The following is a 14,359-nucleotide window of genomic DNA, read 5'->3' on the forward strand; positions in this document are numbered from 1 at the left end:
TGAAACAATTAAGTATTACAGCACAGAGAGACTGGCACACTTGGATAATACACACATTGCTTAGCACACTGCCTAAGAAGGAAACTAATATTAGCACACGCAAACTGCCAATAAGACATGGGGTAAGACTTAAAATCAAGTTAGCTTCGACTCCTGCTCTAGGCTTCTCCAAGCCTTTCTCCAACAAGAATACGGTGGACGACTGGTAGCGCAAGACTGAAAAATAAAGTTATCAAATGCTTCAACTCAACCAATTGCAGATAAAAGGTCAATCGCACAGCGGGTTCGATCAAAATTTTAATCGCGCTCTGTCTGTCACACCCTGCACACCCTTTGTGGACATTGTCATTGACACGAAACCACATCTGTCCTTAAAACCCAGCATAAATACAGTTTCCTGTTATCTGCAATTGATGGAATCAGGTTCCATGGCAGTTAGACAGAAATGAACCTCTCGTGTCGGGGTTGATCCAAGACGCCGCACAGTGGATCTTTAGAGGGCAGCCATTGAAGACTTTGGAGAAACAGGCTCCCATCTGTGCAGCGAAAATAGAAAACAAGATGTAGAGGAATGTAGGTGTTTAGTTATAGTTGACCAATGTAGAGCATATCACAATGTAGAGCACCTGGAAAAGCCCTTTATAAATTCAGTACATTATAATAAATCGCTTATTTTGAAACAAAGTTGTGGCAGGATCTCTAGCTCGAGAGTCGCAGTAATTACAAATGTGTTGTGAACTCAACACTACTACTTTTAGGTTGCTAATGAATGAATTACAACTCACATAAAATATTTAGATAGTGAATGTGTAATCAACACATTTGTGCTTTTGTTTCTGTATCTTAGTGCTCATTTGCTTTTTCCTACAGCGCAGAGTTATAGTTTTCTACTTGACAATGCGTGTGTGTAAGAGCAGGTAAGGGGTGTTAAGACTTACGTGGACTTTTGGCGTAGGGGGAAGGCCATTACTGATTGGTTTCTGAGGAAACAGGAAATGACATCATCATACCAAGATCAGCGTAGAATGATTAACAATCATAGTTCAAATATACTGCATATTATGCTGTAATATTGTTAAATATAAAAAAAAATTATGTGGATCTTATAGAGTTCTATTTAGCTATGCGTTAACAATGTTATCATTCTGTCTTTATCAGTGCTGTAATAACTTGGGAATGACACAGTAGAATGACACATTCATGAGTCGTTGCTTATTAATGAGTAACTAATGAGGTAAACATAGAATAAATGCTATTTCTTCACAGAGCTCTGGGTGCGAATAAAAATCCACTTCTAAGAATAACGAGAAGATTTACGTTTAGTCATAATGCAAAACCGCACAATTATATAGGTTGCAATGAAAATGTACGCCTGTTATCAAAGCTGTTCGGACATGAATTAATCACCATTTACATAAATTATTCTCCAAATAACTTACTTTCAGGTAACACATAGTCAAATTAGTGTGTAAAAATGTGAAAAGGTCAGGAACTGTCTATGTAACACTTGCTATGAACCAGCACTGTGTGTAATTCATTATGAATACATTATACAAAAATGCATTATGTATATAATAAACACCTCACTATAGGTATTAATGAATTAATGACAGCCACGACCACTTAATATAATGAACTTTACAACCTGTATGTTTAACACAATGCTTACAGGAAGTGTTATAATGCACTACGGATTTGACAAAATCTACTTTAAGTACATTATACACAAGTTATTCACAGAAAGTGTTGCCACCAATTTTTATGCACAGTTTCTGACCAAGGCTACATTACTATGATGTTACCGGAATCTCTTTCCTGTCCTTCCTCGTGGTGACGCTAGGTGGCATAGTAGACTGCTTCTCGGCACCACCAGCATCCCCACTCACTTCTGACGAGCTGAACCCATTGCCTGTTGGGAGGGAAATTAATTATGGATTCATTTTTAAATATTACATGATTTATTTAAACGATTCCCCGATAGCCACAATCTGAATGGTGCTGTGGAGAGTGAAAAGGAAGCAAGAGAAAATGTGGCTCTGTGGGAACTGAGCAATTCCAACAATTGTGCTGAAACAAGACACTGATACGACTAAGATCGCCTCTGTGACTAAACTTAAGACTATGTCTCAATAGTCTAAAGTGGCGTCCTCGTCTCTTCTCCTTGACATATCTGAAAACAACAGGCGAATATAATAGGATGGAATAGCCCAGGTACTAGTCCAGCTCTTTCACGTCAAGCGCAGACGAAGGAAAGATGATGAGGGGAGGAAAACTATTGCGATGCACACGTGAGGGACAGGGAGCTTCGTTTGAAAGTTGGCCCCTGCCACCAGACTACTCGAAGCAGACAGGATGTGGAAACTGGGGAAGTTTGTGTGAGTGTGTGTGTACTGGAAGGTGACTCATGTGGCAGAGTGGGTATGTGACATTATCACAGCACCAGTCACACCACTACTCCTAATTAAACGGGCTATAAATACTAGCTGGGGCACACACACACACTCAGGGTCCACTTTGGAAAAGCTGACTGGCTAAGACATGGAGGACGTGGGGTGGAGCTTCTTGAGTTTAGTAGAGTGAGTGGATAAATGTTGGCAGGGTTGGAAGGAGAGATCCCTGAAAACGGTGGTAGCTTTTATCTCAGCATCATCACACTTATTGTCTAAGTGGTTTGAGTTGGGTATTGTGGTTGGTATTGTGATGAGTTGAATAGAAGTGACGGACTGATTCATTCATTTATTAATTGACTCATTCACCCACCGACCCATTCATTCATTCAAGGGGACCACAGCTTTGGTTCTCCAATTAAGTGCAGGGGAGATAAGAATACCAGCATTAATGCATTTCTGACATTGGGTGCATTCTGGGAGTGGTGGTATCCCCTTTCAGTTCGTGAGCATGCCTGTAGACTACGTTACCTACCTAAGCTAAGCTGCCTGTGTGGGGGGTGTCTGGGGGGTGGCGGCCTGGGTGGAACATGGGTGGCAGAGCGGGCGGGGCTCTCGGCGGCCGGACACCGCTTTATGGTCCCCCCGTGGTCGTCATGGTCACCGGGGGAGCCGTAGAGACCGGGGGATCCATGGTGAGCAGGGGAGCCATGTTGAGCGTGGGAGTTGGCACTATCTTGTGGAATGGGGATGGGCTGAGAGCAAAAGACAAAACGGGGTTAATGTTGGAAGTCAACTGAATTTAAACAAATGACATTTGTGAGAAAAAAAAATAAATAGAAAAAAAAAGTTGAAATTGATTTGACCCACAACGCTACATGATCGGCATAAAAGCACACACGTCAACATGGAATCATCATCATTGTATGTAAAGTCTTATGCTCTACTGCACACAATGGGGCTATAGGAAATATGAACAAGTGTTGTGCTATGTTCAATTTAAAGTGGTGCCACAAAAATGATTCCTGTGTGTACACTGTAGAAAAGAGATCATCTTACAGGTTGATATGTGAGGAAACACTACGCTCTCAGTCTCATACGATGGACAATGAGTCATTTGAAGAACACATACCTTAACGTTGGGAGGCGGTGGTGGAGGCTCTTTGGGCCGCAATGTGGAGCCCTTGGCACTAAGAGAGAGAGAGAGGGCATAACTATTAGAACAAATTATTGTACTAACAGTTATACCTTTGTGTACAGTGTGCAAGAACACCTTCCTAATATTGAGTTGCACCACCCCTCTTTTTGCCCTCAGAACAGCCTCAATTTGTCAGGGCGTGGACTCTATAAGGTGTCGTAAGTGTTCCACAAGGATGCTGGCCCATGTTGACTCCAATGCATCCCACATGAGTCAAGTTGGCTGGATGTCCTTTGGGTGGTGGACCATTCTTGATACACACAGGAAACTGTTGAGCGTTGCAGTTCTTGACACAAACCGGTGGGCCTGGCACCTACGACCATACCCCGTTCACAGGAACTTCAGTATTTTGTCTTGCCCATTCACCCTCTGAATGGCACACATACAGTGTCTCAAGGTTTAAGCATCCTTCTTTAACCTGTCTCCTCCCCTTCATCTACACAACAATTGAAGTGGATTTAACAAGTGACATCAATAAGGGATCATAGCTTTCACCTGGATTCAGTCTGTCATGGAGAAAGCAGGTGTTCATACACTCAGCGCATGTCCTGGGTCACGTTCATTAGCCACTATTAGGCATTATTAAGCATCAAATGGAAGAAAACAGAGTAAATATAATACGGACTATCTGGACTTGTCCAATAAGAAACGCTTAATAGACATGAACCTGGCCCATAGCAGAGTAGCCCGTTCCAATCATTTGCATAACGAAACATTCATAACTGCAGTTTACAGATTAAATGTTAAGAGGCCAGATGTTAAGTTGAAAGGAGAAAGGGGTTGAAGACAGTAGGACTTACTGTTGCATTTCATCATCATGGTCAACACCATCATCATCATCATCTAAATGAGTCTCGTGTCCCCTAAGGGAGAAGAAGAGGGATGTATATTTCAATTCAATACCACTTTTAATACAACTATTAATGCCTTTGTAATTGCCCCTCTGGGATTAATACATTACAATTATTTGTAGTTGTATTGAATAGATACAGAGAGGCATTTCTCAATCGTTGCTCAAAATCGGCTGAGCGCTCCCTTCTATGTGCTTTGGAGAGATGAGAAAATATCCACCCCATAACAACAATCCTATTGAACAGCATTTCAGCAGTGGGAAACATGCTCTTCTCCTGTCCAATGTAGGAAAATATTTAGTAGGCACCTCATGTCCAAAACATTTCAACAGTTTGTGGATATAGCATGACAACATTTTGAGGCTTTTGTTCGTTTTGCACTTCGCTGGGGGATTTTTCGGGCACACAGTTATTGTTTTTTTTAAAGTTGGAAGCCGAATCTACCCCCCTTCATCAGTGATTATTTAACAGTAGGGATTCCTCATTTAAAGTCTTTGTCATTCAACGAAGCGACTCGTTTTCATGCAATTTTTGTTGTTCAGAAATACTGCACCAAACATCTTAGTTAGATATAAAATTGCACGACTAAGATCTCCTCTACAAAAACGTCAAAATTAATGAAATTTCTGGAGTTATTTTTGATTCATTCTGTCTATTTTGAGGAAGTGTATACTGGCTATGGCGTCTCAAAATGAACAAAAGTACTATTGCCGCTTTTTTCCAGGTTTTTTCAAGCAGAGGTCTTTTAAGGGAGTATGTGAGCACACTCATTCGGTTCGCCTAGCTGACTTGGGATAGCCGCCAGCAGCTGACGCCTTTAGTAGTGAAACCGGCCAACATTTGAGAGTGCCCTGCTTCTTCTGTAAGTGCCATTTCATCAACAAAGATGAAAGTAGAGAAGACATCCGAAACAGTCATTGCCTTATTTTGAACAGAGTCTAGCTATCTATTTGTGCTGTTTTGCCAAACATCACGTGTGGCAAGACAATGAACATAGGAGTTGTCGACACAACACAAACCGATCTGGGACCAGGCTAGCTGACCTGCTCGTCACTTGTGTATTGGAAATCAGTGTGCAGGTATCTTTCCTGCACGAGGTGTATTTTTTTTTCACTTTAACGTTGAGAATTAATGCATGCCAGCGGGATACCACCCTAGCCGCCGAAAGACAAAGACCACAATAAACAATAGCGGACATCCCGCCGACTTTCAGTCCCCGCTGCGCTATAACTGGCCATACGGCTTTAACGCCTCAGCAAGTGTGAGAAATCCCCCCGGTCTTTGCGGGAGTGGTTCTAAAGCAAATTAGTCGTCCATATCACTCAGACAAGCACAGAGGCAGAAGGTTAGGTCACATTAAATATTGAGTATTGCAAGAGCAAGAGGCTCAAGAGAGAGGGGTGGGGAGAGCGAGAGAAAGAAAAAGTGAGGGAAGGAGAAAGAGAGAGGGAGAGGGAGAGGCAGAGGGAGAGAGAGGCTGAAGATGAGAAAAAGATATGAGGGAAAAGGGATGAGAATAGAATAGTTTGAGAAAGAGATGACAGAGATAATAACTTTTATTTTATAAATTCTTTATTTAAACAGGGAAGCCACATTTATTTTTCCAAGTGAGCCCTGTCCAATAAAGAGACAGAAATGAGAAGAGAGGATAGGAAAAAAATAGAAAAAAGAGAAATACAGTTTCAGTGAAAAGACAGGAAGAGATAGATAGATAGACAGACACACAGACATAAAGTGTGTGAGAGAGAAATAGGAGTAAAAACTAGAAAAAAGGGGACAGGAAGGAAAGCACAGCTGGGCCTACCTCTGGATTAGCTCCTCCTCCACCGATTTCAGAAGACTCCTGTTGCGAGATAAAGGGAGATAGATACTGTCATGTTTACATTTGCACACAAGGGGTACTTGCAGGGAATGGTTGAGGATAAGGGAGACAATTTACCAAAACACTGTTTTACAAAAAGGCTTTTATTGACTTGAAGTGTAAAGACGGCGCTAGATTGATGTGGATCGTTCAAAGGCCGATTTCCCGTCCGTTTTTCGGAAGATGCTGTGAAAGTACTCAACCAACCTCTGATATCTTGTCTAAAAATATCAGTGGAGCCATATTCCTTTTTGTAAAATAACTTTGTCACCTGTTTCTCCATGTCTTGGATTTAAATTATTTAGTGCGACCCGGGGTCGTGCGCTGGGGGCAGTTCCAACAAACAAATTGCCAAGTGATTGTGGAAGAGCAAAAAAAAAAAAGGCTACTTATGTTTTATGAATTAGCACTCTGCAAAACCTCTCAATAGGTAGAAAGAATGTTGGCTGAACATTCTTTTTTTTTTTTAAGCATCAAAGCTGACAGGGTTCCCTGCTAGTGCACAACAACCTCTCAAACACACTATGCTCAGCAGTAGGCTACACAATCTTCTATTGGTGGTTCCGATGGCTCAGTTAGTTTTGTCATGATGCTTGCAATACAATAGTTGTGGGTTTGATTCCTGCACGGGCCACAGTGGGTATAGGTTAACTGTACGTTGCTTTGGAAGGGTCTGCTAAAAATGTATACATCGAAATTATATCATATTAGTAGTACTGTATAACGCTACATTGCTTTGTGTGGAAAGTCCTAGTTACACAGGTTGCAGCTACACTAAATTACCATAATTACTATAATTTAATCATTTCCAGGAGTCACCTTTTCACTGTTGACGTTGAGACTGGTGTTTTGCAAGTACTAAATGAAGTTGCTAGTTGAGGACTTGTGAGGCATCTGTTTCTCAAACTAAACACTCTAATGCACTTGTCCTCTTGCTCAGTTGTGCACCGAGGCCTCCCACTCCTCTTTCTATTATTGTTAGAGTTAGTTTGCGCTGTTCTGTGAAGGGAGTAGGACACAGTGTTGTACGAGATCTTCAGTTTCTTGGCAAATTCTCGCATGGAATAGCCTTAATTTCTCAGAACAAGAAAAGACTGACGAATTTCAGAAGAAATGTATTTGTTTCTGGCCATTTTGTGCATGTAATCAAACCCACAAATGCTGATGCTCCAGATACTCAACTAGTCTAAAGGAGGCCAGTTTTATTGCTTCTTTAATCAGAACAACAGTTTTCAGCTGTGCTAACATAATTGCAAAAGGGTTTTCTAATTATCAATTAGCCTTTTAAAGTGATAAACTTGGATTAGCTAACACAACGTACCATTGGAACACAGGAGTGATGGTTGCTGATAATGGGCCTCTGTATGCCTATGTACAGTTGAAGTCGGAAGTTTACATACACCTTAACTCAGTTTTTCACAATTCCTGACATTTAATCCTAGTCAAAATTCCCTGTTTTAGGTCAGTTAGGATCACCACTTGATTTTAAGAATGTAAAATGTCAGAATAATAGTAGAAAGAATGATTTATTTCAGATTTAATTTTTTTCATCACATTCCCAGTGGGTCAGAAGTTTACATACACTCAATTAGTATTTGGTAGCATTGCCTTTAAATTGTTTAACTTTGGTCAAACGTCTCGGGTAGCCTTCCACAAGCTTCCCACAATAAGTTGGGTGAATGTCAGCCCATTCCTCCTGACAGAACTGCTGTAACTGAGTCAGGCTTGTAGGCCTCCTTGCAAGCACACGCTTTTTCATTTCTGCCCCCAAATGTTCTTTTGGATTGAGGTCAGGGCCTTGTGATGGCCACTCCAATACTTTGACTTTGTTGTCCTTAAGCCATTTTGCCACAACTTTGAAAGTATGCTTGGGGTCATTGTCCATTTGGAAGACCTATTTGCGACCAAGCTTTAACTTTCTGACTGATGTCTTAAGATGTTGCTTCAATATATCCACATAATTTTCCTTTCCTCATGATGCAATCTATTTTGTGTGCACCAATGCCTCCTGCAGCAAACCACCCCCACAACATGATGCTGCCACCCCCGTGATTCACGGTTGAGATGGTGTTCTTCGACTTGTGAGCATCCCACTTTTTCCTCCAAACATAACGATGGTCATTATGGCCAAACAGTTCTATTTTTGTTTCATCAGACCAGAGTACATTTTTCCAAAAAGTACAATCTTTGTCCCCTATGTGCAGTTGCAAACTGTAGTCTGGCTTTTTTTTATGTCGCTTTAAAGCATTTTGCCCATAAACCATTTCTTAAAGGGTTAGTTAACCCAAATAACAAAAGCACACATTGGTTTCCTTACCCTGTAAGCAGTCTATGGACAAGGTATGACCGCAATCCATGATATGGTTTAGATTCCCTGTCATTGTTTCCACATGCTAACGTTTTCAATTTGTGGGACAAATCCTATTCAAGTCACAGGACCGATATTAGCATTTTTCGTACATCACGTTCAAATCCTCCGAAAGTATCTAAAATTGATTGTGAAGTTTAACAAAGTCACTTATAGATGTTTTGAATATAATGCACGAAAAATGCTATTATCGGTCCCATGACTTGAATGGGATTTGCGGCACAAACAGGAACAGTCCCAGGGAAACTAAACCAAAGCATGGATTGCTGTCATAAACCAATATGTTATTTTGTCATTTGTGTGAAGGTTTAAAGCGGAGTTAAAACTGCTGAGCCTGTTTTGTTTATCTTAAAACTCCTTTGCGTAGGGATGGATTTTATATGGTTTGGTACACCATTCCATTCCTCTGCACCAGTGTTAAGGAAATAGCTTTTTCCAGCCATGCTCCTATAGTGCAGCGGTCTGATATTGGCAACACTGCCTCTGGTGTGATGGCTATGAGAGTCTAATGAATTTAAAATAACCAGACAAGTAACTGGGGGCAAGGTCATGTAGAACTTTAAAAAAAAAATTGATCTGCACCACCCGGAGGTCAACTGGAAGCCACTTCAGTTTCCTGAAATTATTAGGACAAATATGCATCCCAGGGCTGAGCTTGAGTATATTGATCATCAGTTGGTTTGGGGCCATTTCAAGTTTGTCCTTCAGATTTGTTTTATGCCACTGGACCATGAGATACAAGCATAGTCATAGTGGCACTGGTCAGAGATGTTGCCAGGGTCTGCATAGTAGGCTACTGTTTAAGAGAGGATGCTAGCATGTTGCTTTGTGTGGAGAGCGCTAGCTACACAAGTTGTGGCTAAGCTAAATGACCATTTAATGATTATTACTAGCACTGTATAAGAACAGTGGACGCCACATTGCTAGGCTGTGTGTGGAAAGCGCTTGCTTCACATGTTATGGCTAAGCTTAATTACCTACAAATATACTGTATTATTACTAGTACTGTAGAAAGGATGCTACGTTGCTATGTGTGGAAAACGTTAGCGACACAGGTTGTGGCTAAACTAAATTACCATATTATATTATTACTAGTCCTGTATAAAGACAGGTTGTTACATTGTTAGCGTGGAAAGCTCTACCTAAACAGGTTGTGGCTAAGCTAAATAACCAAATTATCATATTATTACTAGTACTGTTATGTTGCTCTGTGTGGAAAGCCCTAGGATCACAGGTTGTGGCTACGCTAAATGACCAGATTATACATTATTAGTAATAATATGACAAGGGTGCCGCATAGCTTTGTGTGGAAAGCTCAAACTTCACCGGTTGTGACTAGGCCCATCTGTTAGTGTAACTGGGAGCGGCACCTCTTGCCTCTGTCTCACTCGTGTGACAATCCATCTCTCTCGACGCCCCACCGGCCTTCTCAAATCTCCATCTTCCCCTCTTATCCCCATCCCCTTCATTAATGGCGGTCTCTACAAATAAATAAAATACTTAAGGAGATTGGAAAAGTTTGGGAAAAAAACTACACAAGCTCAAGATTCCCATGAAGATTCAGTGCAATTACAACCAGAGTTGGGTTCAAATAATTTATCTGTGCTTGATCGGCCTTGCCTAGTGGCAAAAGTGCACTCCAGATAGGCTACAGAAAACAGTGAAAGTATTTGAAAAATGTCAAAGAGTATTAGAATCCAGGTCTGAATGCAACTTGCCTAGTCATCTTACACTTATGCTCCCGAGTGGTGCAGCGGTCTAAAGGCACTGCATCTCAGTTCTAGAGGCGTCACTACAGACCTGGTTCGAGTCCAGGCTGTATCACAACCGGCCGTGACTGGGAGTCCCATAGGGAGGCGCACAATTGGCCCAGCATAATCCGGGTTACGGTTTGGCCGGGGTAATCAAATCAAAGTTTATTTGTCACGTGCGCCGAATACAACAGTGAAATGCTTACTTACAGGTTCTAACCAATGGCGTGAAAAAAAAGGTATGTGTTTGTGTGTGTAGGTAAGTAAAGAAATAAAACAACAGTAAAAAGACATTTGAAAAAAGAGTAGCAAGGCTATATACAGACACCTGTTAGTCAGGCTTCTTGAGGTAGTCTGTACATGTAGGTATCGTTAAAGTGACTATGCATATATGATGAACAAAGAGTAGCAGAAAAAGAGGGGTTGGCAGGTGGTGGGACACAATGCAGATTAGCCAATGTGCGGGAGCACTGGTTGGTCGGGAAAATGTAGGTAGTATGTACATGAATGTATAGTTAAAGTGACTATGCATATAAGATAAACAGAGAGTAGTAGCAGCGTAAAAGAGGGGTTGGGGGGGGGCACACAATGCAAATAGTCCGGGTATCAATTTGGTTACCTGTTCATGAGTCTTATGGCTTGTGGGTAAAAACTGTTGAGAAGCATTTTTGTCCTAGACTTGGCACTCCAGTACCGCTTGCCATGCGGTAGTAGAGAGAACAGTCTATTACTGGGGGGGCTGTGGTCTTTGACAATTGTTAGGGCCTTCCTCTGACACCGCCTGGTGTACTGGGCCGTACGCACTACCCTCTGAAGTGCTTTGCGGTCGGAGGCCGAGCAATTGCCGTACCAGGCAGTGATGCAACCGGTCAGGATGCTCTCGATGTTGCAGCTGTAGAACCTTTTGAGGATCTCAGGACCCATGCCCAATCTTTTTAGTTTCCTGAGGTGGAATAGGCTTTGTCATGCCCTCATCACGACTGTCTTGGTGTGTTTGGACCAATCTAGTTTGTTGTTGATGTGGACACCAAGGAATTTGAAGCTCTCAACCTACTCCACTACAGCCCCGTCAATGAGAGCTCGGTGCTCCTTTTCCTGTAGTCCACAATCATCTCCTTAGTCTTGGTTATGTTGAGGGATAGGTTGTTATTCAGGCACCACCCGGCCAGGTCTCTGACCTCCTCCCTATAGGCTGTCTCGTCGTTGTCAGTGATCAGGCCTACCACTGTTGTGTCGTCAGCAAACTTAATGATGGTGTTGGAGTCGTGCCTGGCCATGCAGTCGTGGGTGAACAGGGAGTACAGGAGGGGACTGAGAACGCACTCCTCGGGAGCTCCAGTGTTGAGGATCAGCGTGGCAGATGTGTTGCTACCTACCCTCACCACCTGGGGGCGGCCTGTCAGGAAGTCCAGGATCCCTCTGCAGGGAGGTGTTTAATCCCAGGTTCCTGAGCTTGGTGATGAGCTTTGAGGGTACTATGGTGTTGAACGCTGAGCTGTAGTCAATGAACAGCATTCTCACATAGGTGTTCCTTTTGTCCAGGTGGGAAAGAGCAGTGTGGAGTGCAATAGAGATTGCATCATCTGTGGATCTGTTTGGGCAGTATGCAAATTGGAGTGGGTCTAGGGTTTCTGGGTTAATGGTGTTGATGTGAGCCATGACCAGCCTTTCAAAGCACTTCATGGCTACGGACGTGAGTGCTACGGGTCTGTAGTCATTTAGGCAGGTTGCCTTTGTGTTCATGGGCACAGGGACTATGGTGGTCTGCTTGAAGCATGTTGGTATTACAGACTCAATCTGGGACATGTTGAAAATGTCAGTTAAGACACCTGCCAGTTGGTCAGCACATGCCCGGAGCACAGGTCCTGGTAATCCGTCTGGCCTCGCAGCCTTGTGTATGTTGACCTGTTTAAAGGTCTTACTCATGTCGGCTACGGAGTGTGATCACACAGTTGTCCAGAACAGCTGATGCTCTCATGCATGCCTCAGTGTTGCTTGCCTCGAAGAGAGCATAGAAGCGATTTAGCTCGTCTGGTAGGCTCGTGTCACTGGGCAGGTGAGTGAGGTGAGTGATCGCTGTCCTGATATCCAGAAGCTCTTTTCTTCCGTAAGATACGGTTGCAGAAACATTACTTACAAAATAATTTACAAATATCGCGAAAAAAAGCACATAATAGCACAATTGGTTAGGAGACCGTAAAACGGCGGCCATCTCCTCCGGCGTCATTTTGTCCACCTGAAGAGGTAGGCCGTCATTATAAATAATTATTTGTTCTTAACTGACTTGCCTAATTACAGACAATGATCCCAAATCCCCAATCAAGTCTACATGAAAATGGCTAAAAAGCAACACATTTGAAGTTTAAGAATGGCCTAGTCAAAGTCCAGACCTAATCCCAAATGAGATGATGTGGCAGGACTTGAAATGAGCCGTTCATGCTTGAAAACCCACAAGTGTTGCTGAGTTACAGCAGTTCTGCATGCAAGAGTGGGCCACAACTCCTCCACAGCGACGAGAGAAACTGATCAACGACTATAAGGAAGCGTTAGGTCGGAGTCATTGCAGCTAAAGGTGGAACAACCAGTTTTTGAGTGTAAGGGGGCAATTACTTTTTCACACAGGAACATTGGGTGTTGCATAACTTTGTTTATGAAATAAATGAAATAAGTATGTAATTGTTGTGCTATTTGTTCACTCAGGTTCCCTTTATCTAATATTAGGTTTTGGTTGAAGATCTAATAATATTCAGTATTAAATATGTAAAAATAGAGAAAATCAGAAAGGAGGCAAATAATTTTTCACGCCACTGTATCTACCTCTATCACTCCTGTATCCCTACAAATTGTAAATGTGGTATTGGAACTGAGACTGTATATACAGTAGCTTACTTACGTTCTCATTTTTATTTATTGTGTTTTTGTTCGACCTTGTTATTTTTACCACCACATTGATATTGATTGATATTGATTACTGCAAATCAAATCAAAAATATATTTTTTTGGTCGTATACACGTTAGGCAGAAGTTTTTGCGGGTGTAGCACAAATGCTTACATTGTTGGGTTTAGAGTTGTGCATTAGCATTTCACTGCACTTTTCAAAACCTCCATGCATGCAGTCTCACTTACTTATGCCCTCCCAAGAAGGAACTTCTGGGAGATCCCTCTTCGTAATCCATCTGCAAGTCCTAGGAGAAATGAAGGCCGTTACACAAGACAGAAGCCTTATTTCATTTCAATCTGCATGCTCCATTCCTCACGAGTCAGAAAGTCATTATAACTTCATGATGATGTGTATTAGAAATGAGAAATAAATGAATACGGTTGGACCGAGATGAAATCATGACACGTTAAAGCTCCATCTCTTTTGAGTGATAGGTGACATTGAGGTTTTGTTGTGCCGAGGTGCAATGTGTACTGTAATTCTAGTCGAAATGCAATGTGATTTGCTTTTTGATTTATTCAGTTGGTGAACTTCTATTCATTGGCATGCCCTATGGCAGTCATTCATTCACGCATGCAAATACATCATACCTCTTAATAATAACAATTGATTTGGTTAAGCATGTAATGGATACACACAAGCAAAGAAGATGCTGATTGGTGGATGAGCGGTTTGTTTGAACGTCAAACAAAATACATGTTGGTTGACACTTCATTTAATGGCAGCTACTGTATATGAACCAAACAAATAGTTGTTTATGCTGGACACAATACTTATCCTTACTGGTTATGCCAAAATCACGATAAAATAATTTCTAATATTTACAGTATACATTTGAGATAAGATGCATCGTTGGTTAGACCATCGCCTTAAACTCAGGAAATTAAGTTGATATGACAAAACATATGAGTTGATACAACTACGTATTTTAAGTGGGGTAAGTCGTCTTTTAAGGTTTCGTTTCTAGGCGCTCTGAGTTCTCACCAACATGTCAAAAGGAG

At 41.9% G+C, this 14,359-nt stretch overlaps 1 protein-coding gene across 2 annotated transcripts in view; it reads right to left on the reverse strand.

The window, feature by feature from the left end:
• LOC118389102 (mitogen-activated protein kinase kinase kinase kinase 3-like) overlaps window positions 1–14,359 on the reverse strand; it is a 76,326-nt gene that overhangs the window by 9,062 nt on the left and 52,905 nt on the right. For both annotated transcript variants that reach the window (XM_035778847.2, XM_035778846.2), the window contains 8 exons: window positions 13,544–13,602; window positions 6,241–6,279; window positions 4,386–4,448; window positions 3,520–3,577; window positions 2,923–3,142; window positions 1,803–1,909; window positions 939–980; window positions 452–536 (listed from right to left, as the gene is read on the reverse strand). In XM_035778847.2, coding sequence (XP_035634740.1) covers window positions 452–536; window positions 939–980; window positions 1,803–1,909; window positions 2,923–3,142; window positions 3,520–3,577; window positions 4,386–4,448; window positions 6,241–6,279; window positions 13,544–13,602 — 673 coding nt within the window. The remainder of the gene's footprint in view (window positions 1–451; window positions 537–938; window positions 981–1,802; window positions 1,910–2,922; window positions 3,143–3,519; window positions 3,578–4,385; window positions 4,449–6,240; window positions 6,280–13,543; window positions 13,603–14,359) is intronic.

Source organism: Oncorhynchus keta, chromosome 10, assembly GCF_023373465.1.
Source record: "Oncorhynchus keta strain PuntledgeMale-10-30-2019 chromosome 10, Oket_V2, whole genome shotgun sequence".
Classification (NCBI taxonomy): domain Eukaryota; kingdom Metazoa; phylum Chordata; class Actinopteri; order Salmoniformes; family Salmonidae; genus Oncorhynchus; species Oncorhynchus keta.